The 26,243-nt window shown below is 40.9% G+C and overlaps 2 protein-coding genes across 7 annotated transcripts in view; one reads left to right on the top strand and one right to left on the bottom strand.

Annotated features, from left to right (window-relative positions):
• The window catches only part of slc41a2b (solute carrier family 41 member 2b), a 64,310-nt gene that overhangs the window by 17,085 nt on the left and 20,982 nt on the right, over positions 1-26,243 (top strand). Inside the window, exon 11 of one of the 4 annotated variants that reach the window (XM_058078074.1) lies at positions 3,515-5,868. The exons of 2 other annotated variants lie outside the window; for them this stretch is intronic. In XM_058078074.1, the coding sequence (XP_057934057.1) occupies positions 3,515-3,700 (186 nt within the window). In that variant the 3' untranslated portion in view covers positions 3,701-5,868. Of the gene's footprint in view, positions 1-106; positions 5,869-26,243 lie in introns of those variants that run through there. One more of the 4 variants, XM_058078075.1, reaches the window with a different exon arrangement.
• chst11 (carbohydrate (chondroitin 4) sulfotransferase 11) overlaps positions 12,024-26,243 on the bottom strand; it is a 60,330-nt gene continuing 46,110 nt past the window's right edge. For 2 of the 3 annotated variants that reach the window (XM_058078078.1, XM_058078079.1), the window contains exons 3-4: positions 16,959-17,188; positions 12,024-15,779 (exon numbers count right to left, since the gene is read on the bottom strand). In XM_058078078.1, coding sequence (XP_057934061.1) covers positions 15,152-15,779; positions 16,959-17,188 — 858 coding nt within the window. In that variant the 3' untranslated portion in view covers positions 12,024-15,151. The remainder of the gene's footprint in view (positions 15,780-16,958; positions 17,189-26,243) is intronic. The other variant, XM_058078077.1, reaches the window with a different exon arrangement.

The raw sequence follows: 26,243 nt of genomic DNA, 5'->3' as shown, positions 1-26,243 counted from the left end.
TTGATTAGTAAGAAGCAACACCATTTGCATTATAGACAGGAAACATGCAAAGCCAAAATTAATTTATTGTGAGGTAGTGTTATTAATCTTTCAATGTGCTTTTCAGTTCACACTTGCAGTGTACAGGATGAAGATGCAGCTGTGTGCATCATCTCCATTCCTGGAGCTATGTGGTTTCAGGCAATGTCAGACAGAATGACTGAATATTCTTTTTCTGTTCTATTCTATATCAGATATTCTTTTGATTTGTCGGTAGAGGGAATGCTTTGCATTGTGAACAACTACCTCTGCTATTTCCAATGCAGCATGAACTGTCTTAATGTTTGTGAGGTTTCACTAGTTGATTTGATGGCACCACTTGTGTAATTTATGTCAATTCCACTACAATGCCACCCTTGCAAATAGGTTACTACTGAGCAATGACACTGGTGCAATAATGCCCCAAAATAATCATACTGGTTAATAAATACCCAATTCCTAGCCTTGTGGAGGCAGAATCTGTGATGCATTGAATAATATGGTGCAGGTACAAGAGTATAGTGCAAGAGTAAACACACTTTTAAACATTCTTGATAGTCCTTCTGAAAAAGAAAACAACATTAAAAGTGAAGAACACTATTAGAAAAGTCGAGTAGATGTGCTGGCAGCTGTTTCTGCTCAGGCTATGATTAAGGAGCCAGGCAGACGTGAAAGCTATATTTGCTCCCATTTTAGTTGTTGAACCAAATTTACAGCAGGGGAAATTATTTCATCCCCTGCTGAGTTTGTAAGTTTACCCTGACAGAGACATGAACATTCCACATTTTTGGGTAGTTTGCAAATGAGGGAGACAGAATAAGCTCCATAGAAGTTCGAAATAAAGTTTTGGAAGCAAAACGTGACCTACAGTGGTACTTGGTGGAGTCAACCCTGTTGCCAAGCATAGAGGTCGGATGTTTCTTGTAGGATTGCACACATCTCAGGAAGGATGTCCTCTTTACAGATCATCTCCAAATCCTGAAGATTACAAGGCTGTTGCTTGGCAACTCTACATTTCAGCTTGCTCCACAGCTTTTCCACAGATTAAGGTCCCCAGACTCCAGTATCTAAATGTGTTTCTTCTAGAATGCACCCCTATGTTGCATAAGCTGTATGTTTTGGGTCATTGACCTGCTGTAAGATTCATCACTGACCCATCTTTGGTGTTCTGCCTGAAGATTCTACATAGCAAGGGCCCGTTCATCATATCTAATTCTTTCTTAGCAGAAAAACAGCCCCTAAGGAGATTTTATTTCCATGTTCCATGTTTGACAGTAGGAATGGTGTTGGTTTGGTTTGATGCCAAAGAGGAACATTTTGGTCTTACCTGACCACATCACATACTCCCAAGTCTTGATGAAGTCATTCAGGTGTTGATTGGCAAACTTCTGGCAGCCTCAGTCCATCACGGCAAGGTGTGTTACTGAAGCTTTTCCTGGTGACCGAGCTCCCAACTCCCTTGACATCATCAACAAGCTCCTTCCTTGTAATTTTAAGGGCTGATCCCTCACATTTCTTCCATTAATGCATTATTGCACCAGTTATGGTCTTTATAGGGCTGCACCGCGGTCCTGTGGTTAGAGCGCAGATGCTGGTTCAATTCCACCCTTGGCCATCTCTGTGTGGAGTTTGCATGTTCTCCCCGTGCATGCGTGGGTTTACTCCGGTTTCTTCCCACATTCCAAAAACATGCTAGGTTAATTGGCCACTCCAAATTGTCCATAGGTATGAATGTGAGTGTGAATGGTTGTTTGTCTATATGTGCCCTGTGATTGGCTGGCCACCAGTCCAGGGTTTACCCCACCTCTCCCCCGTTGACAGCTGGGATAGGCTCCAGCACCCTCGCGACCCTCGTGAGGATAAGGGTAGAAAATGAATGAATGAATGGTCTTTATATTTACCAAGCTGAACTACAAGAGTAATTTGTGTGCTTCATGTGTGCTGGAGATGTCAGAATGCATGCTAGTTGCCAGGGGATCAAATATAAATGTATTTATAACATGTAGTTAATGCTTTTGGTACTATTCTTTATCTTCTGTTGAACTTCAAAACATTCTGTACGGTTGATGAAGGGAATAAACTTACAAAATCAACAGGGGATCGAATATTTCCCCCACTGGAATTTCATATTAGTTCATCTGGATGACTCATTGTATACTAAATTAATAGCAGCGACACCGTATGCAGTACACAAGGCACTGTTAGCAATATCGGATAGCATTCGTCAGGTTTGTTGTATGTTGTTATAATCTAATAATGACTAAGCTGGATTTCTACATTCAGCTACTGTCAGCTGGTTATCACGTTTGATAAATCAGTGTTTAGTTTTTTTTCTTCATATATACTACGTATACTTCCTCTTCATGCTGCTTGTAGTCCCATCTATCTTACAGCGAGATACCACCAGCCCATTGGTTCAAAGGCTGCATATAGCCTTAAATGACCGCAATACTTTTGGTTTATATGATGCTTGGACAGACAATTCCCTTAGAGTTATAGACTTTTCACCTTATCTTTTAATAGACTTATCTGTTTCTTTCTGCTGCACTTTCCTCATGCATGACTTCTGAATAACACTCTTACTAGTCACAGCCTGCCGCTCTTCCCACTGCGCTTTTCTTTCAGGGTTATGACTCTTAAAATCCTTCATCCCAACAGTCTTGATCCTACTAGTTGTTTGTTCCTATTATTTACTTCCTATTCCTTTGCTAACTTTCCGGAGTAACGTATGCTTTTAGACATGGCTGTCTGGACCAAACTCTAATATAAATCATCAAACATGAATAACTGGCTCCTTAATCTTTATTCTATTATGCCATACGTCAGTATGCAAATATTAAGCTGTGATTTTTCTTAGCATTTTGGAAAATATTGTTACTGTTACTAATAATAATAATATCAGGATGTGTTGTTTTCAGTAACGTTATGTTGGTATTTCAAAACAAATCTTTGCATAGGACATAACAGTTAACTCGTTCCAGTGTCTGGAACTGTGGTCTTACTCGTTTATTGTGGTGAATTGGTTCCCCGCCAATAAATGGACTATTTTCATAGTTGGAGCATACAGCATTTTTACCAATATTAGAGCCCTGTAGACATGAAATAACACCCCCAGTCGCCTTTACTCTCGTTATTCTTTGTTGACACCACATTGCGCAGGCTCTGAAGGGACGGCCGCAGCTTTAAGCATGGCAAAATCTGAGCTAAGTAGTTAGCCTCCAATTTATTTATTCTAAACGTAAGAAAGGTTTAGAAATGGAGTGGGAAAGAAAGGTAAAGTAAGAAAGAAGCCCAAAACTTAACACTATTGTATGTCATGTTGGACTATGCATCCATGGCTGACTCCATATTGTAGGGTAATGTAACATTACTGACACCTAGTGACCAGAATACTATGTATGCTCACTGGAGTTAGGTTTACTGATGCCTTTTTAATAAAACCAAGATAAGGATTTGTTACAATTTCACATAAATGCCCAAACGTTTGTCCATCCAGGTGTTGCTGCTGTTGTGCATAGCCGACTGGATGGTACATTCCATGTGGAGGAGCGGCAAAGACCCTGACAGTTTTTCCATTCCCTACCTGACTGCTTTGGGGGACCTGCTGGGCACCGCCTTGCTGGCACTCAGCTTCCACTTCCTGTGGCTCATAGGCGACCAGGACAGTGATGTGGGCGACTGAAAGTGAGGCCTGACGCCATCTGACTTCTAGTACACTAATGCCTTTTTTTAACTCTCCGTGAACAAGACACAACAGGATTCCAGACTTTTTTCATGATGACTTTAGTAATTTTTGCAACAAAGCACTTCCTTTCCATGAGGAGATCTGTTGGAACTATTCTATCAGTCAAAAGTCCCCAACTTCACAGGAATCACTGATGGATTGTCCTCGTTTTTTAACCTTTTACGTACCTTATCGGGGTGATGTAAAGGTCAGAATTTCCAAATAAGATCATAATTCTCTCTGATATGTTAGTCCGTAGGTTACTAATAAGACACATGGCGATGCTGATGAGCCTACCATTTAATTCACATTGAATTGAGTCCTGATTGACCTAAAGCAGGGGTGTCCAAAGTGGCCAGCCCACCACTTGTTTATTATTGGCCCAACAAAAGTTTCCATGCCTGTTACCTATAACGCATTACATTACATGCGTTGGTTTTAGCCTGTTTTTAAATATCAAAATGACACCTGAATCATTGGAATTTTCAGTATGTGCCCCTCGGTGGAAAAAGTTTGGACACTCCTGCCCTAAAGCCTCATTCATCACCTCTTTATATTTTGAGGTACAGTGCAGCAAATGGGATAAAGGCCTTGGAATGTCTCATATCTTTTTACGTGCCATGTTGCTTCTAGCAGGGTTAAAAAAAAAGGGAATAGAAGCACCTTCAATTGTCAAATTATAGCCAGGGTGTTTGTTTCCATAAACTGCATTATTACTGGAATGAGGCGATAATTGAAGAGAGGCATTTGAGAGCTCATCATAGGTATCAACTTCATGTTTTAAACTTGGATAATGATTTGCAGTGAAGGGGAAAGTGGAAAGGGAGACAAAGCTCTTTGTTTTATTTATTAGCAAGTCTATTGTGCAACAACCAGAAATAATGTTGTAATAATGCTAAGGAGCAAACTGCTCAGCAAGCATTGATTGGCTGATGAGTTGATTGTAAACAACATTATGGCAGGTGTTACACGTATGACTTTCACACCAACGGCTGCCTGCAGAGGGAGATAAAGTTACTCACAAGACTTCAAATGCTAATGCTAATGTTTGTTTTTAACCCGATTGTTATTTGCTTTGATCGTACTATAGGAGACTCGTGGTTGATTGAATTGAATCGGAGCATTTTCAGCAGTGGTTGTCAACTGGTTTGGCTGCCGGAGCCACCATCACATGTCTTCATGGTGTGCTCTTCTCCAGCAGATATCTGCAGCTGTGTGTTAGTAGCGACCCACTCCAGTGCTTTTCCCCCCTCCTGCTCAAGCTTGACAAAGTTGCCCCTAAACTTGGCTTGCACCCCATGACGGTGAAGCAAGCGATATAGGATATTTGGGTCGTACCCACCAGTTGAGATTTTGTTACTTTTTATTTAGCATCATTAGGTGGGTTTGTGGAGGGTGCCAATCGAGAGATTTGTATCCATTTTGAAAAAAATGAATACTTTATGGGTGTAAATTATTCCACAGTAGACACTTTTCAAGGTGGGCTGAACAGTCTTTTTCTGTTCTCTGACTTGGCACACCAGCATACACCCAATGTTAAATGCAGACATGCAGTATTTCTCCACTGTGTGGAAGTTGGCTGGTGATATACAAACAGTGTTGGTCTGCACTATGCTCAGCGCAATCAAGTGAGATGTTTGTTAGTCAAACACATATTTGACCCTCTTTGTCGCAATGAATGCAGTACAGGATTGGTCACTGTAGCACACATGAAGTGGATTGTTTACACATGCGTTACGACAACATGCATGCATACCGTTCTCATTTTCATGTCAGCATGATGTGATCAGACTGAAATGTCAGTGTTACTTTTATTCCTTCTCTGTGGTGCGGTTTGTACAGTATGCCATTCAAATTAAGTGTTGTGTACTTGGGAGGGACAGGAACCAGTACTTCTCTTCAATTCCGATATGTGCCTCTTGGGACTGACTGGTTGACGAGGTGTTTTTTGTCTTGTGTTTGTGTTTTTTCTTTCATTACATTTCCAAGTGTTGATCGTTTCATGCCAGAGCTGGCAAAGCTACTGACAAAGTAGCAGTTGTCGCTATATGGTGGCGGAAGTATATATCCTTTGAACATTTTTGTCAGAATATATGTATTTAGAATAAAATTCTATATATCTCTCATGGGTCCATTGATTGGGTTGTGATGCTCTTCGGGACCAATTCCACATGTTCTTCCATTTTCTCTTCCTTTTTTTCTGCATAAAATCGATTCCCGGTATCATGAGAAGCTGCTGTATCTCGTTTCTGAGGGGCAAAATTGATTCACGTGGGAATGTTGTGGTTAAAAGGCTAAACTAACACGCCATCATGGGATCAAGATCTGCTGCTTCAAGGTCACAAGACGTGGACGCAAGATCGCCGCTATCATTAAAGCAATGTTCTTGAAGCTCATCTGATCAAAGCTCGGTACAGTAGCGTGCATTTCCATTATTCATGCTCACTGTTTGCCAACTGTCAGTCATAGTAACGCTTCTCACCAGCATTGCTAATCATCAAACTTAATAAGGTCAATTATTTACAACGGCTGACATTTTGGAGTTCCAGAGCTGCCTGTCAGTTCAGCAGCACTGACCCAGACTCAACCAGAGGTCCCGTGAAACCCCCTGCATGTCTGTCATCTAATCACCCTCCGGGCTCTTAGCACTATGTTTACATGAAGCCTGCAGACAGGAAGGGGGTTTGGGGAGGTCTGATTGGAGCTGACCCCCCAAAAGAAACGCAGGGAACAATAGCTGTTTTATGCAAACCGTAGCTGAAGTTATTATTTTTTTAGATCCAAATTAGACCAAAGGTACATACACAAGACATGGCACACCATAAAATACCTTGTTGCTGGGCAGATTTTGTAGGCTACTATTATTTTGCTGCGTTGTATCCGAAGCAAGAGGTCCTTCCTGCCCCAAATAGCCAAGAAAGGATGAGAAGGGTCGGCAGGAGCACAGTCGTCCCTCGTTTATCGCTGCTAATTGTTTCCAGAGCCGACTGTGATTCCATAAAGCAAGATTTCTTATTTATTACACATTTTTTTTTTGCAATGAATGCTTTTAAATGCTTGATTTTTGGCACAAATGACATTGCATTTACTTAAATATGCACATTTTCTCATTGTTCAACCACAAAACAGCATGATTTATTCATATATTTTTGAAAAACCATAATGTGGTGAGGGACGACTGTATATGGATTATGATACAAGGATATTTAGTATCAATTATGTTGCGCAATAGACCCAATATTGTAATAGTGGTAAGGAGCACTAATGGCACTGATGGGTTCATTGTAAGCAAGTGGAACATGCATGACTTCCCCACCGCCAGCAGCTTATTAAAGTGCATGCAGAGCTAGCTAAAGTCTCATGATACCTTAAATGTTTTATGACCCGGCGTGAATTTTAGACAGACACAACAATGTTCCCTTCTAGAGATAAGCTATTGAATTTATGCAAGTTTTTTTGGGGGGAATAAAGGAATAATTCCTGCTGGCACCCTAGGGTGACATTGCTGCCGTGCATTGCTCTACATACTAATCATGTTCTCAGATAAACATAATGTTTTAAAAAGTCTGTGCCACATCCTCCTCATGCATATTTCATCTCTCAGACGGCTGGCAGTCAACCTGAATGTGACCTCTGACCCCTCCACCACCACCAGTGTCCTCTATCTTTTACACAGACACTATCTGAAATGTGGACAGGGGGGAGATGGATTGAGGTAGTGCAGAGGACAGATAGTCAGCCTGTACTAGGTGTTGGGTAAAACGCCAGTCCATTTGTCTTTATGTGGGTGGTCCTCATTGGCATTCAGCTATGCCGCCAGAACAAAAAACAGTGTTACAGTAATACAAAAGTATTGGGACACCTGACACATTTGCTTGCAGTTCTGCAGCTCAAATTCATACAGTTGTTTTCTGCTTTCCGCTAATATAGACCTTTCACTATCCTATCATAGGTAAGACGTCACTCAGTATGGCATGGACCAGGGGTGTAAACTCATTCATCATTAACCCTTTGGTGTCAATGCTTATTATAGCTAGAAAAGCACTCTGCAAAATGCCATAGTTCCCCCCATATTATGATTCATATTAGAAGTATTAGTCCTACAATTATCTACATAGATCCGTTGAAAACATCCCATGGATGGTTTTGAATGAATGCTAATGCTAGTATGCTAACCCATAGTTTGTATAAAAGCTTACATCTCAAAATACTAAAAAAGGAAAAAACTGCAAGTATGCTCATGTTAGCATACTTGCAATGCTAACATACTAACGTTAACATGCTAACGTCTAGCATAATAGTGTCGACCTATAACAATGTCTAAATATGCTACTATGCTGTTACCATGCTAGCGATGCTAACATGCTAATGTTATCATTGTAACACCTAGCTGTTGTGTTCACATGAGCAGGGCTTGAAGTATTCCGGCACTGTGCCGGCTCTTTGGCATTTCAATATGACCAACGAAAAAAAAAAAAGCTTGTGTCCAATCCTATGATTATGCTGCGTTCAAGACAACTCGGGGAAAAGTGTGTTTTTTTGTGTGCTGTACTCCAAGAAGCTGGTGCTATGGGGTGGAGCCGAACCCGAACACGGTATTCAGAATGGCACAAATAATTACTTTTTTATGATTAATTTATTCAAACAAATACTTTTAAAATGTTTGTATATGTTTGTATTAGCTCACTAACATTAAGGCTGTTGACAGTATAACCTTCAAATTAGGGGTGTAAATCTCAACTCTGAGGATGATTCGATACACATCTTGATGCACTGCAAGCGATACATAACTTTAATGATACATGGAATTTTCTGGGGCTACGATGAGATACGATGAGATACAATGAGATACAATTCACCCAAAAATGGCATTAAATGCCAGTATTTGAGGGTGGTGATTGTTGCCAAAAAACGTAAGGGGTTAGTGTGTCGTTTTTTTTAGCTTGCTTCTGATGCACTTTTCTGGTCAAAAAACGGGGGAAACCTCACACACACTAAACGGGGACATGAGAAGCATCCAAAAATGGCATGGAATGCCAGAGTTTGAGAGCGGTGATTTTTGACAAAAAACGTAAGGAGTTAGTATGTTGTTTTTTTCTGTTTTTTTCAACTTGGTTCTAATGCACTTTTCTGGTAAAAAAAAAAAAACCAAAACAACAAAAAACGGGAAATCTCACACACACTAAACAGGGGCCTGAGAAGCATCCAAAAATGGCATAAAATGCCAGCGTTTAAGGGCGGTGATTTTTGACAAAAAACGGCGGTAAGGCGGTATGTCGTTTTTTTCTGGTTTTTTCCAACTTGGTTCTAATGCACTTTTTTTGGTAAACAAACAAACAAACAAACAAACAAAAAAACGGGGGAAACCTCACACACACTCAAAGGGGCCTGAGAAGCATCCAAAAATGGCAGTAACAGTGTCTTCCCAAAATGTTCCTATGCTAATGTTAGCATGCTAACACCTAGCATGATAGTGCTCAGTGTTCATATTAGTGTCTACCCATGAAAATGGTTAAAAATGTTACTATGTTCATGTTGTCATGTTTTGAAGAAATGCCATAAAGACGGCTGCAATGATATAAAAAAATGAATGTGAGTGTGAATGGTTGTTTGTCTACATGTGCCCTGTGATTGGCTGGCCACCTGGGCCGTCTTCTTCTGAGGACACTTCATACCAGCATCATCGGCGTCCCAAGCTTGCTTCTCAGTCATGGGGAGTCATGACCAATCTGGTGGAATGTGTGCAAAACGTGTTTTCCACCAAAAAATGTTGATTGGTTTAGGCCTGAGCATGTTTGCAGCGGTTAGCTTGGTGAATATATCTGCACTGTTTGCACAAAAAGCAAGTCCGTGGTGAAATCTTCTCCCATTATTTGGTTTTATGTGCTGTTTTTGACTGTTCTCCGCCCTTAATAGCGGGCCATTATGGCCTAATGAGGGGGGCTGGGGGTCTTTGCAATAAGCCCACAGAAGTAGACGCTGGAGTTTTAATGAGACTTGCTTGGAGCCTGAAGGTAAGCAACATGACGAGCCACCGGAGACCAGCGCTGCTGCACGTCGCCTCATAAATGTCATCGCTCTGATGGTGTATGAATAATAGAAGAAGAAATATGACCGTTCAAGCGTGTTCATGTGTGTGTTGATAATCCTCTTAGGAGCCATGGTTTGACTTCTATTGATTTGATGACATTCCCACACAAGCTAATCCGAGAGGTCACAGTGTTTGATTGTCTGGTCTACGGGATTCCAAATCATAACAAAAGATGGAGCATGCAGGGTTTAAAAAAGGCTTCGTGCTGCCACTTATTCTCTAATCCCGTCACTTGGTTTCATGCACGGGCACGGACACGATGTCAAAGGCTCTTCAAGTTTGTTTGCCAACTAATCCTGGGTGTCATGCTACACAAACAGTCACAATGCCACTTTCTCCCCTCAGCTACTGTACGTACAGTAGCTGGCGTATAGCATGGTGGATCTGTACTTAACCTATACTGTTTGTGTATTGGCTGTTTTTTGCTTTTTCGCTCTTCTGTTATTTTATGGACATCCACTGTCTTTCACAGAGACAGTGAAATACAATTTCAACTATTGCTCATCATTTTTTGGTGAAATTTTGTGACTGGGTGGCCTACATGTTAACCATTCGTCCACCGTGCGGCCCCAACATCATTGTGGATGATTTAATTCAATATAAGTCTTTCTTTCAATATTATTTCTGACGGCCATAAATAAAATACCAAAAATAAAAGGAGTGAGACATCCATAGATGTTTTATGGTGTCATATGCACGTCCACTGAGACAAGAGGACACTAGCAAACATAAACCCAATTGAGACTTTTTGTTCGCTAATCTGGGTTTATATTATACTATATTATATTAGTATACTATATTATATTATCATATATTAGGGATGTCAATCTCAGCACTGAGGATGATTTGATACACATCTGGATGCACTGCCAGCGATACCATACTTTAACGATACATGTGATTTTCTGGCGATACGGTTCACCCTCTTCGCAATGTGATACTATGCTATAAATGCGATCCGATATGGTGCAATTTCTTGCGATATGATGCAATTCATTATGATGCATATAAGCAAAGAAAAAAAATGGAATTCAGTATGGTACTACAAAAAGGATTTGGCTTTATTCCTTCTAGGCACTTGGCAGTAAATTCAACAGGCGCTGTTTGTCTTTTTTTACTATGCACCACTTCTTCATCATTCTTTCTGCCATCTTAAAACAGCTATGACTTTTCAAAAACAACTTTTCTGCACATTTTCACATGAGCTATGCAATTACAATAGCAGTGGTTCAGTGGTGGAGTAAAACAAATGTGTTTTTTTGTTTTTTTCAACTTTCTTCTAATGCACTTTTATGGTTAAAAAAAAAAAACAGGGGAAACCTCACACACACACAACAGGGTCCCCAGAAGCATCCAAAAATGGCATAAATGGCCGTGTTTGAGGGGGGTTATTTTTGACAAAAATCATAAGGTTAGTATATATATTCATTCATTCATTCATTTTCTACCGCTTTTCCTCACAAGGGTCGCGGGGCGTGCTGGAGCCTATCCCAGCTGTCTTCGGGCGTGAGGCGGGGTACACTCTGGACTGGTCGCCAGCCAATCACAGGGCACATATAGACAAACAACCATTCACACTCACATTCATACCTATGGACAATTTGGAGTCGCCAATTAACCTAGCATGTTTTTGGAATGTGGGAGGAAACCGGAGTACCTGGAGAAAACCCACGCATGCACGGGGAGAACAGTATATATATATATATATATATATATATATATATATATATATTTTTTTTCAACTTGCTTCTAATGCACTTTTCTGGTAAAAAACAAAAACAAAACGTCATACATGCTCAACAGGGGCTCCAGAAGCACCCAAAAACGGCATGAAATGCCATAGTTTGATATTTGACCAAAATCATAAGGGGGTTAGTATGTCGGGTTTTTTTTGGTTTGTTTTTTTTTTTTCAACTTTCTTCTAATGCACTTTTCTGGTCAAAAGAACAGGGGAAACCTCACACACAGTCAACAGGGGCCCCAGAAGCATCCAAAAATGCATACAATTTAAACTTTGCGGGTGCATTAAATATAAAAACTGCTGCTTGTGCCCGAAGTCCATGCTATTTTACTAGTAGTTGTATGTGCCTCTCCACCCTCGGCCATCTTTGTGTGGAGTTTGCATGTTCTCCCTGTTCATGCGTGGGTTTTCTCCGGGTACCCCGGTTCCACATTCCAAAAACATGCTTGGTTAATTGGAGACTCCAAATTGTCGATATTTTATATCAATATTTTTCCACACATATGTATGTGTATACATGACTGTAGTTTGATGGACTGACATATGTACGTTATATGTATGTGTATAATCATAGCCAACGAAGCAATCAAACCAATGAGACGAACTCGGTTGTCATTTTTATTCCAAACAGCACTACAAACCACAATATCGAAACAATATGTTTCACAACAATCCAACCACAATCCATTTCATCTGTCCTGTCTCCAAGCAGAAAGTGATGATCTGCTGATTGGATCATTGAAAGATCCAATACAATCGGGTTTGACAACATATCAGCTCTTCCTTCCTCTTCTTCCTCACCCTTTTTGCTTTGTTCCACTATGACACCAAATCTGTGCATCCATGGCAAAATGAAGGCATAAATACTGTATAAAATCCCATTTTACAACAAAAAACCCTTCTGATGTGTTTTGAAGACTTGAGCAAATATGTCATTCAGTCTAATAATAGACATCGTTGGAGCAAAATAATTATTTCTATTCAAGGATAGGGATTGAGTTAGATTTTTTGTTGTTGTTGTTGTTGTGGAAAGCCATGCTGAGAATCCAATCTATTTTTCTGCGGGGGTGCCACAGAAGGCGGAGTTTTGATATTTACAAATCAAATGCGGATACATTTAGTCTCCATTCCATCTGTACAACCACAGTTGGCATCCTTTTCATATATTCATGAAAAACATTTGAAGTAGACCCCATTCACTAAGCAGTGCTGACATTTACACTTTCTTCAAAAAGTTGGATTTGATTTTGAAGTCAAATGTCATTTCTATTCTTCCATCTGCATTCATTTGTCTTTTTTTTTGCTTACTAAGGTCACTCATGACATGTACAGGTAGATATGCTTCCCCCTCAGTTACACTGTTTTATGGAGGGATTTGTGTAGAAGTATGTCTATAGTGTGAGAAAGCATTAGGGCCACACTGAAAAAAATGATGTGATAAAAAAACAAATGAAACAAATTTTATTCAAAAGTGAATGTCAGATTTCACACAATTGTAAACACCCACTGTCTCTTGAGAGCCACAATAAAAAGAAAAATATATCATTTTTACGATCAAGTCTTACCATAAAATATTATGTGGATGTGGAGTTAAAGTGAAAAGAAAAAAAATAGGTGAATATATCGGAATTAGGGTTGCTCCCATTGAAAAAAATAAAATCATGTGACCGGTATATGCTGATAAAACGCCGGTCAACGCAGATCACGAAAGACGATCAGTCAGACCAGTGACATATTGCACCCAAGGGCTTTGTAGGACTTCAGAAGGTTTGCCACCAGCTGCTTATAACTCTGGAAACATTGATGCATTTTGTCCATTTTCGAGACAAAGATTTCTACGACTAAAAACTAAGCAGTTGATGTAAAAACTGTAGACATTAAAATGAATGTATTGGAATGTGCAGACAGGCCTTCGGATAGAACTGGTTGCTTGGAGACACGCTGTACCTTCTAATAAACTACAGCTTTTGCCTTATTTTGGATACATTTCCTATTCTGACCCAATATTGTATCTTGAAAACTATAGGCAATCTTCATTTTTCAATTTTTCTTTTTCCAAGAAAAAATAATTATGTTCCAGAAGAATTTTGCTTGTAGACTGGAGTATTCCATATGTATTGGTCCTGGATGATGAGAATTGGCAGCATAAAACCCTGATCGGAGCACCCCTACTATTATATATTCTAATATTTATACTTTTTTGTCAGGCCACAAAGGTCAAATTTCAGGAATAAAGTCTTAATATTATGTGTAAATATTTTGAGAAAAGTCCATATAAATGACACATTACCAAAGTGATGACTTCTTTTGTATTAGTGTGGCCCTAATACTGCCTGGTACAACAGAAAGATGTATCATTGTCACCATGTCGGATTTTGATCCAGACAATACAAGACGCTTGTGATAATGTACAGTGTAGGTCACATGTGTATAAACCTTGCTAGTTCACACTGTGGTGGTCTGATAAGTCAATTCATTAACCCCCCCCCAAAAGACGATTGCATGTTGAAAACAATGTCTGCTGTAGTCAAGTGCAAAAAAATGATAACTTGCTGAAGCTGGAGTGGTTTTGAATTTGCAAAGATGTTTTTTTTAATAAAAGCCTGTGGTGTATTGCTTCCATAAGAGCCTGTAATGTACTTCTTCACAGTGTGTTGGGGAGATCTTATTAACTTTGACCTTGCCCAGCATCGCTCATGTTCATCCATTTATAAATGTGATATACTTACTGCATGGTGCTGCCTCTCAACTGGTGCACTCAGTGTACTTAGTGCACTTAGTGCGTTCAAACGGAGAAGAAAGGGCACTACCCGGATGTTGCACTCGCTCAAAATGGTGAGTACGCAGTGGACACTTACCATCCTCAAAACCTAAGTACACTTAACTGAAGTGTACTGACGGCAGTGTTCCATGTGAGACACAGCATTGAAATAAAACTGATATGAGCACAGCGTGGTCAGGAGGCGTCGACCCCAATGGATTATGACAAATTGTACCAACTTTACAATATTTCCACCCAGGAAAACTAAATGAAATACTTTAGTCGACAAAGCAGTTTAAATAATTCTTGCTGTCTTGCAGCAAGGCTTCAGAAGACAATAAAATACAAAAAAAAGCATGAAGAAGGTTCTTGTTCCTGTGGTCTGTGGGCGGGGTTCAAGAGATCCAGTGTCTTAAAAACCTGCACACCCACACAGCCTGCAAGCCGCTGGATGGCGTGATGCGTTCACAGGCATCCCTTAAAGTGTCACTTGGCACTTTGTACAGCAGGCGGCCGACAGAATTTCCTAGAGGATGGAAGTGTTGTCAGCTATGACATCACATCCTTAGAGGCAGCAGGACAAGGCGTGGGCATGTCATGTGACTTCTAACGTGTTTCTCTACTGAGCCGGGGGAAGCTTAGAGAAACAAATCCTAATTTGTTTGAAAACGTGTTGGGATTAGGGAGAAGACACCTTGAAGACCTGCTTCAACGTTAACTACAAATGAGCTGATGTGACATTCTACAATCTTCCAGCATCTGTTTGGATGTCAAAGTCAAACCCCGTGACCGCCGTTGGACCAACTTTGGACCCCCTTATGAGTCCAGTCGGAGGTAGCTTGGGGTGGAGTAGTTGAACATGAGGAAGTCCAGCTTGTAAAGCTGGTAGAGTTGGACCTGCTGCCGAGTGCTGATGTTGCTGAAAAACTGCGCCGTCATGGCGTCGGTGGTGCGGGTGGACTTGGCATAGCTGGGGAAGCGCAAGGAGTCGCCGACGCCCGCAAGCCTCAGGATGTAGTTGGCGTCCTCCTCCAGCGTTTCGTACTTGCCCACCAGGTCGTAGTGGATGTGACACGGGTGGCAGAGCTGGGAGACCGTCTGCCAGTGTTCGTTGAGTGGGCCGTCGCGCTGAGTGGCCGGATCCACGAGGTATTCGGCAAACTCCTTGAATTTGACGTCGGCGCCACTGAGCAAGGCATCCTGCGTGGCGTTCTTACGGTAGCGCCGCACGATGCGGGTGCCGAAGCGCTTGTGAAAGGACGAGTTGTACTTGAGGGTGAACTTGTTGCGGTATGCGGACACCAGCCTCTCGAAGGGCTCCCGGACGAAGAGGAACTTCAGGTAGTTCTTGAGGCGGTGGTTGATCTCGGCGATGCTGTACTGGTTCAGCGTCTTCAGGTTGGACGGGATATGGGCTTCGTTGGAGGGGATTTCCATTGGGTCGCTGTGGAAGACATGAAGCCAAATACGGTAAAGATTAGTCAAGTTAACACATTAATAACCAGTGAAGAAAAGACTATTTTGAATGGTTAGTTTAGCTTCAAAACCCTTTGACAAGACCAAAGTACTTTCTCCATGAGCTGAGTAGGTCAAGCCTCAAATGCCACTTGCTGGACTGATTGTGATTTTTGATATTGTCATCTAAAATAGTGGAATACAATTGTCCCAACTAACGAGTGGTATTAAATACCAATCGTCTGTCTTTGGTTGTCCTCTAGCTGTCCTCTACCTGTGTCACCTTAGTAAGTGGTAGTGGTCTGTTGGTCATGAACGAACTAGTCAAAATAACTAGTTCTTTTTTGTGAACGGGATGATCGAGGTCAACGCCCCTAAAATACCCGTTCAGTCAGTTCAGTTGCAAATGCTTATTTTTGATTGGCTGTAGAGTCAGTTCACCGTTCCTTTTGCAGGGCGGGACTATCTGCGTGCTCGCCTGTCTTATCCTATCATGCCTTGCTCTCTGGGTGGGTGGGGTTAGCTGACTGAAAGAGCGAGACCGAGAGATTGACCGACACTGTCGAGCACCTCGTTCATTCCGTTCACAAAAAATAAGTAGTTCTTTTGACCGACACATCACTAGTCATCACGTGTTGTTGCGCTGTTGAGTCAGAACAAATGTGAACGTGAGTGAACGGAGTGACTCGACACGGCTGACCGGGTCTATGCACAGGGGGATCACAGGACCACAGGATCACAGGGGGAGATCACAGGACCAATTGACCAAAATGACCAAAATGACCGAATCTTTTTACTGAATGAACTGGAATGATCCGGTTCACTGAAACGAACGGTTTTGTCCACCACTAGTATGTGGGGACAGTTGAGGAGGCTCGGGCATGCCCAGCTGGAAGGAGGCCCAAGGGCAGACCTAGGACACACTGGGAATTCCTTTGTATCCTCCTGGTTGAACTGGAAGAGGTGGCTGGGGACTGGGAAGTCTGGGCTTCCCTACCCGGACCAGATGGCAGATGATGGATGTATTGTTGTACAGGACGGTCATCACCAACAAACAACAACCACATGATTCTACCTTTGCAGAGCCCAAAGACACAGACTCTGTCACAGACTCTCCAGTTCTCAGCCTAAATGTGTGTGCTGTAAACGGTGTAGATCTGGGACACACCTGTATTTTCCCCGGCCTGTGAGAACCATCATGACACGTTTCCAGTTGGTACAGGCCACTTTGGGGACATAGCAGTAGATGAGTTCATGGTCCTCGTCCACCACCAGATGTTTGAGGTCTCCTGGCGTGAGGACCCTCCGCTTACGGCTAGAGGCGCTATGGACCCGGCACGCATCCGCTACTTGATCCCTTCTGGTCTGGTGAAGGATGGCTGCTCCGGACAGCTCAGGCTGAAGGAAAAACACCGGGATGTTATCTTTAGGATCGATATCATAGTGTCTCTGTTAACAACAAATACAGATACCAAGGGGTGGGGCCCTAAATGAGCCATGGGTCACAAGTTCAATGTTATCATAAAACACAACAACTCAAGGAAATATGCTATTGGGGCAAACTTTCTTCATACAACATGAATTATACACCATTGATATGAATTATTAAGCAGGGGTGTCAAGTAACAGCTGTATATTTTGTCGTTAAGCGCAAAACATTTTTATATAATTACAACGAAACACGCGCAGGCCTCACAGCTAGACCCAAGTTCAATTCCACCCTCGGCCATCTCTGTGTGGAGTTTGCATGTTCTCCCCGTGCATGCGTGGGTTTTCTCCGGGTTTCCTCCCACATTCCAAAACATGCTAGGTTAATTGGTGACTCCAAATTGTCCATAGGTATGAATGTGAGTGTGAATGGTTGTTTGTCTATATGTGCCCTGTGATTGGCTGGCCACCAGTCCAGGGTGTACCCCGCCTCTCACCCGAAGACAGCTGGGATAGGCTCCAGCACCCCCGCGACCCTCGTGAGGATAAGCAATAGAAAATGAATGAATGAATGAAGCTCTGCTGAATCCTGGTAGTCTTGGGGCGTGTCATCACACCTTCAGTTTGAAAGTAGTGGTTTAGATTCTTATGTAGAAATGTATGAGTCTGAAATGGAAAAGACGTCCCCATTCCCCTTGCAGGGCAGTACCCACTGAGGAATTTCAATGGATTGGAATGCCGCCTGCATATTTCCCATTGCCAACAAGTGAGGTCTTTCAGTGCTGCTTACTGTGAAGAAATAAGTTCAAGTCAGGGACCACCAACCGCCATCACGTGCTCTCCATGAACGGCGTGCTTGTATGACACTCTTCCAGCACGTCTGTGAGCAAGGCATTCATATGCAGTGCTGCAAACCACCCTTTTCCATCTTTTTTGGGGGGGGGGGGGGGGGGGGTAAATTCCGATGACAGCATATAAGTGAGGATCTGTATGGTCGATTCCACAGTCGCACAACTTCTGACCTTTTATGGCCATCATTTACAGGAAGCTCATTAATACAATATTAATCCAACAAGTAGATGAAGAATTTTAGCCTTATAGTCTTATAGGATAAGGAAATCAGTGACAACTCTATTAGATGCTGCTGTTTTCCATTCCATTTCAGCCGTTTTAGATGATTTTGACTGATCTTTCAAGGCACACAGGATATGGTGTTGTAAGGCTATATAAATATGAAACCTACCATTTTCCATTCTTTAGTAATCAGCAGCAGAACTATCTGTGAAAAAACACATGAATATGTTTTCCTTTTGTGACAGCTCAACTATCTACACAACACAACACTAAAAGGGTATCACACCATGATGTATTTACATTTGAACTATGTGTGTGCATGCGTGTGTGCACATATGTGACTTTTCCATCTGCATGATCCCTGTGGAGCTCTTATCAAATGGGCTTCTGCCCCCTTGTGGCCGTTTTTATGGTTTAAAAGTGCTTTGACATATTAATGCATCAGTGCAGCGTTGCATCATCACCCCTTTGAACAAAAAAGTAGTCATGCATTGCTGGGATCAGGCTATTGGGTTTATAAAAAGGTATAAATGCGTCTTAGGTAATGAAAGAGGTAATAGTTAACCCGCATAGGTTGATGCTGACATAAGTGGTTGTGGACATAAGCGAAACCAACCATAGCTTGTGACTTTGACTAGCGTCATAAGGAGAACGGGTGATGAAGGAATTTTAATATTTGCATAGATTTATACATATGCTATTTTATTCTCGAACAGAGCTGCATGTCTTGACCATAATGACAAGTGGTACGGGTCATTAAAATCCTTGTTTTGTTGGTTATAAATAATGGGCTTCACAAATTCTGCCTAGCAACAAGTGAAAATGAGGAAAAAAGTGTAATACTATAGTACATCAGAATTAAAAAACTGAATTTGATTTATGTTGCTGCATCTGTCAGCTATAATCTAATTTGTGATGGAAAGTTTTATGATGAATACTGAATAATTTGTGTTTTACGTGCAATTAGAAGCTAAATGAAGATTTTGAAATATGAATCTCCCCCTTCCGTCCTTTTTTTTCCCCTGACATCTTGTCTGAATCCCACTAAATCTGATTAAAACCCGTTTATTTATTTATTTTTTTACCTTTTCCCGTCATGTCACAGCAGAAAAATCTCTTTAAAGCTTTTTGAGAGGTGTGTGGGCTGTCAGGGTCTGACGGATCTCCAACATCTCATTTTAATCTCTGGTTTGCGAGACATATCAAAGCACGCTGCTGTGCAGCGGAAGACAAAATAAAATTCAGAGCTATAATTCACACAAAAGTAGCAGCGAGCGTGGGGTCCTTGATCCTGGAAGAGGGTGCAAGGGATGTAATTAACACGGGGAAAAGAGACGTGGTGTAAGATTTGTGCATACGTTATCTGCTTCTTTTGAGTCGCTGGTGCAGGATTCTGTGATGTGTCATGATGGGTGGATGCATGGTGACGGAGGAAGCACTGATGGAGGTTACTGACCTCTGGTTGTGTCAAGCTGTAGAAAGCAGTTAGGAGCCAGTTTGTACTGCAACCTACCTTACTAATGAAATAATAAGGTCATAAAGCATACATCTGTGAGCATAGTTAGCAGTAGAAGGTACCATGGATTTCATTTCATCTCTTCCTATAGGTCCCTAGAGAACTCTAACCTGCAGCTTGATGTGATGAAATACTTGCAGATACCATCTATTGATTTCAAGGCTGTGGGAGCAAATGGAAGCTGGTTCAAATCCCTGCACCAGCAGTGTTCAAAGCAAAGGGGGGGGCTATATTTTAATTGGCCCTCAGCAGTTTGTAAAAACATAGACAAGAAAACTGAAAAAAAGAAGAAGATATTATTAGGAGTTAAAAAGGGGCAATCTTACGAAAGAAAGTCATTATTTTACAAGAATACATTTTTTTATAATTCATAATTTTTTTAATTATGAGGAGGGAATTTTGTTGCAAATTTGGGGGGAAAATTTGGTTTAAATATATAAACCCAGAATAAAGTGAAAATATTATAGAAATAAAGTCATGCTATTAGGTAAAATAATAGTTGCAAATAAAAAAGTAATCCCTCGTTTATTACAGTTAATTAGTTCCAGATGTGTGGAGGACACAAAGTGACGTCAGTAGTTCAGAGCTCTGAACCTGTCGTGGATTACTGCCACAACACTGTGGTCTGTGTTGTTATTATGGGCCTGCAAGCAAAGCTACTATTCCAAATTTGTTCTTTATTATGAAAATTATGTTATTCTGCTACCGTTAATGCTGGCTGGTGTGCTATTTACAGCATGCAACATTTTGTGGAACAGTAGCTTACGCTGCCGTCTTGTGGTTTTTAGGAACATCAGGTAATTTTCAAGGTAGACACTATTATGGTGTTAGCATGCTAACATTAGCATGTTAGTATTGCCAGCATGCTAATTTTAGCATACTAGCATTCCAAGCAATTTTCATAGTTACACACTATCCATAGTATACACACTATTCATAGTTACACACTTAACGCTATCATGCTAGGTGTTAGTATAGTAATGTTAGCATGCTAGCAATGCTAACATACTATCATTAGCATGATATCATTTTTTGTCATTTTCATTGGTAGACGCTATTATGGTGTTAGCATGCTAATGCTAGCTTATTAACATTACTTAGCATGCTAATTTTAGCACAATAGCATTTATAGCAATTTTAACAATTTAATAATTTTCATAATATGCATATTTCTTAACTAATAGGCCGTATTAAACCACAAAATAATATGCTTTGTCACCTATAACACATATCTAAACTTGGTTGGTTTAAAAAATATATAAAATATCGACACTTTTCAGTTTTCTTCCATCAGTGGAAAAAATTTGGACACCCCTGCATTACACACAGATCTGTAATATTGCATATCCTGAAACTCATCCAAGATAAAGCTTGCGCGTTTCTCCTTAAACTACGTCAGAAACAGATAAAAGACACCCCAGAGACGCCTGCTCCATATGTCCATGTTTATTATTTCCTTTAGAATTATTATAGAATTATTATAGTTTATAGTTTATAGTTTAATTATTGTTGTTATGAGTCTGAAGTCTGCACGGAAGCATCGTGATAAGTGCAGACGAAGCAAGAGATGGAAGAGGCTCACATGAGAAGATCTTGTTCTCACCAAGGAACCATGTTTGTGTGACAGCTTTATTAAAACATTTTAAATGGTATTCCTTTTTAATAAAAAAAAATTAAGAAACACAATATTTATGACTTAAAAATCATTTAATAATCAAGTACAATAATTATTATACTTTTGCCTACAGTACAGTATCATACTAATTTTAATGTCATATTAGTCACAATACCTTAATACAATACAATAAATACTCTTCCAATGTGCCAGTTCTCTAAAAGAAGCAGCACAGTGCATTCTCTCCTAACTAAAATGTCTCCCTAAATGAACCGACAAGTTTTTATTTTGGAGTGCCACCAATCAGAGGCACTATTCATTCCCCTTGAACTGCCAATGCGCTCCCAACTTGCAGAAGTGACGGATTCAGCAAAACGTTTAATTGTTTTCCCCCCGAGACTTTCCTCTACTCTGTCAAGTTTCTAAAGAGCTTTATGACTTAAATGCACCAAAATAGTTTCTGCAGGCACAAAGGGAAAAAAAAGAACAAAATGTGCGCAGAACATCTGTTGTTGTGTTTCAGCCACATTGAAGCATGAACCACCTTTTCAGGTCACGCCACAGGATTGAACCCAAGTTGATTTCAGCTTGGGGTCATGAACTGACGACTGTTGTTTTTGATAGACTGCACAAATCATAATTCCATTTATCACAGCAAGTCATCCAGGTCCTGAGGCACAAAAACAGCCCCAGACCATCACACTACCACCATATTGTACTATTGGTGTGGTTTTTTTTTTCTGAAATGTAGCGTTACTTTCACTCCAGATGTAATGGGACACTCACCTTACAAAAGTCCAAAGGTCGTAGGGATCATCATGGTGGAGTCATGAACATTAGCCTTAACTGAGGCCTGCAGTTGTTTGGATGTTATTGTGGGGTCTTTTGTGACCTCTTGTACATACATTCTGTAGTTACATACTGTCCGTTTCATATCCGTGTGTCCGTATGCTATAATTGTATTTTTATTTGAGTAGCCTTTGAATGTTTTTGTGTGCAGTGATGCGAATTAAGTCCAAACACTGCGGGAAAGAATCAAGCACGAGATACATTCACCAAAAAAAATATTCTTCCTTGCAGACAGTGGAGCTCTTAGAAGTCGCAGGAGTGTTTAGAAGTAGGGAATTGGTGTCATTTATCAATGCTGTCAAAGTGAATAAGGTATAATAAACTTTCCCTTGGGAGAGAACTGAAAGGGGAAAAACACAATGCATAGCTTTCGGAGGGGATGTAGATGTGGCGTATGCCTGAGCTCTAGAAGATCCGGAGCTGCTGGTGGGCAGCTAACCACTGCCCACCAGCGCCAACCAGGAAAGGACTACTTGTTATACAAAAAAAGATCAATATGATCTTCTGTCTCTGTGCCCTGCTCTGCTCACAGACTGGCATTCATAAGAAAAGGTGAGAATAAAGATGTCAGTGTAGCACAAGTGCACCACACATACAGTTTTTAGCAGCGTCATGACCACCTGAGCTCATGAAAAGGTCAGCAAAACAAGATACTTCCATAAAGACAAACAATGCTGAATGCCATATTTCTCCTTCCCATATTGTCCTGCACCAGCAGAGGGAGACCAGCACAAGGAGATGACCACCTTCACTCACTGTGGCATCCATAACCCCAAAGAATATCCTTCTTTCACCTAAGAAGGAACCGTTGTCCCCCACCCCACTGATGTCCTGTTTCATATTCATGCAGCTCAGCACAAACACAGACATCTCCTGAGCATCATGCTTGGAGAAGAGTCAGGGTCGGAATGCATTTTGGTTAATGAGCACGCTACGGAATCACAAATACATGCTCCGTCACTGTCAGACTCCAGTTTGGATGAAAAATGGACTTCTGTTTTTTTAATTCAAAGGAGTTGTCTTCTCCGTGACATGTTACTGCTCAGCAAACCATCAACAACACTTCATTAGCGACAAAGAGAGAACGTAAAACCGCTTGGGTACCTGATTGACACGGTGAACATTATAGCTATTATTCTACCGAACACCATCATTGGATAATCAAATAACAGCAATAATTTGGATCATTAGTTCATTATCAATACAGACCACGTGGCCTGGTGGTTAAGCATGTTGGCCACACTGTCAGGAGATCTGGAGGATCTCTCTCTGTGTGGAGTTTGCATGTCCTCCTGGATGCGTGCTTGAGTTTTCTTCCTCCCATATATTTACATCAGGTTAACTCCAGACTCTCCATTTTTCATTTGTATGAATGGTTGCTCGTTTTGTATGCGCTCTGTGATTGGCTGGCGCCCAGTCAGACTCCAGGGTACACGCCGCCTCACACCCAAAATACCCTTCACCGTACTGTACACATGAAAAGTTAGGGATACAATCAGGATGATGCACGAGAAAAACTTTACAGATTTTGACCTTCTGTAAACTTTTCAGTTTTTCTACTTTTTGCCCAACTCGCTGTTCTCTCACAAGGAGCCAAAGGCCAAAATTCACTAAGTTGATCCACGAGGGCATGCCATGTCAAACCAATACTCAAACTATTTGTTTGATTATAACAAAAACACAATTTGTAAGCTGTTTATGTTTAACATGACCTGCATTAGATATTAAATGTATAATTACAGTAAACCTCGGATATATCGGATTCAATTGTTCCCACTGGTTTTGTCCGATATAAGCGAAATCCGTTATATGCGTATACCGGAAAATGTCCGTTTTACGCATATATGGGATTTATATCCGGTATATGCGTAAATGGGATTTTATCCGTTATAAAAAGGCACTTCCTTGACTATGTTTCCAATGTACCTGGACGCGCAGGCAACGCTGCAAATGACGTCGTATAGCGGCCTGTCACGATTCGGCGAATCGGAGCGCCACGATGCGGCCATCCGATATATGCCAGGGAAATTTAATGGAAATGCATTGGAACGGGACTGGAGATTTTGTCCGAAATAGGCGAAATCCGTTATAAAAAATCCGATATATGCAATTAATTTTTATTGGAAATGCATTACAGAAAAATTGGTTCTTTTTTATCTGTCCGTTGTGAGCGAATTTCCAATATATCCGAGGTTTACTGTACTACATGGATGCAATGAATACAGCATAATGGGTTCATGCAGAATACCATTTGTGACTAAAAGTGAGTTTAGTGAGTGTCGCCATGCTGTAAAATTATGGATACTAAGTAAGTCAAAGCTTCAAAGGCAACCAGTAGAACTTAACCATAATATTCATAATATAATTCAAAGACTTGAAAATGTACTCCCCCGCATGGGAGTACCTCTAAGATGATTTACAACAGCCCTTCCACAGAACAAGCATGCACATATGACTTTAAAGGTGACCCTTTGTATTGAGTTGTGGACTCCTACAGGCAATAACCTGCACAGAAAACTAGAAAACTTGTTATTCCACCCACAGCCCGCCTCCAGGCACACCCGCTTCGCTGTGATTGGTCACATGCCCAAAGTGCGTCCTATCGACAAACGAACACCATTTTCTTATATAATGGGTATAGGAGTTGATAATAAACGAATATAGTCTTTGGAGAGCTAATTGAAAAGTGTTTAGGAGCTACTGGTAGCTCATGATCTACTGGCTGGAGACCCCTGACTTACCGTGGATGAACTTAGAGTAGCAACATAGCACTGCTGGTGTGGTAGAGCTCAAGTGAAGCCAGACAAGTGGCAACCACGCCTGTCCGAGGGATAGTGCTCATTGTCGGACACAATTTGTCGAGGTGCTCAGAAGTAGAGAAACTCAGAAAAAGCATAATAGGTCCCCTTTAAGAACAGATATTTCCATGGTAAAAGTGACAAAATATATATCCCATAATTTGATCCCTCAAAAAACGACTTCAAAAACATGATAATACATAATCAAATAATAGCCATGCAGACGTTTTTGGGGTAATATAGCTTTAAAAGTCATACATATACATCTAAAATTGTATTTTTTGTGGCTCCAAGGCGCACCATTGTGGACTTTTTCCAATTTTTCCAATAAACACTGCAACTTAAACATGATAGATGGCATACTGTAGACCACATACAACAATGTAACATTCCAGAGTGGGACAGGAGGAGACAAATGTTAGTGACACTAGCCATAGCTATGTGAGCTACCGTGCTAACATTACACTCACATGGTAAAACTTACTTCGTACAAACAAAAGGCTTGTACGAAGCTGTCCTCTCTGAAGTGACGTAGATGATTGATTTTGTCAATTTGGTGGCTACGTATAGGAAAATATATGACTACTAAATGTCTATTTTGCATTATATAGGGACAGAGGAGAAAGGGTTACATAACATAGCATTAACAAATGGTTACTTACACAATCACATATGCACATGTGCATATTGACACTACTACTCTGTGATTAACATTTCTAAAGGAGAAACTGAGTGTGAACATCTGTGTACCAGAGTTCACTTGGATGTGGGTGGACGCATGGAGACCAGTCAGTGGCATGTACACAGTGTAGACTGTACAGTGGAGTGTCTCCTCCAAGAGAACATTTAGGATGTAATTACGGCGCTGCAGGACAAGATAATGACAAGCTCGCTTTGACTTTCCCCCCTCTGAAGAATCAAAGTGCGTTGCTTCTTCTTTGGGAGGGTTTTTAGGCTTTTTCTATCTTCCTGGCTCGGTTACCTCGCAGGAAGCAATCATCAGAAGAGAGCTCGGGTGAATCAAAAAAGGACTCTTTTCTTAGCATTCATTAGCAACTCAAATACTTTTTACAAGTTTGATGCCTCATCATAGCCTGAAAGGACACAATAAATGAAGTACAATACACATACGAGGTATTACTGTAATAATACTGGAATAACAACCTTCATTGC

This window comes from Doryrhamphus excisus, chromosome 7 (genome assembly GCF_030265055.1).
Source record: "Doryrhamphus excisus isolate RoL2022-K1 chromosome 7, RoL_Dexc_1.0, whole genome shotgun sequence".
In the NCBI taxonomy this organism is placed as follows: domain Eukaryota; kingdom Metazoa; phylum Chordata; class Actinopteri; order Syngnathiformes; family Syngnathidae; genus Doryrhamphus; species Doryrhamphus excisus.
Note: the sequence above shows the minus strand (reverse complement) of the source record. Positions and strands in the feature narration are given on the sequence as shown.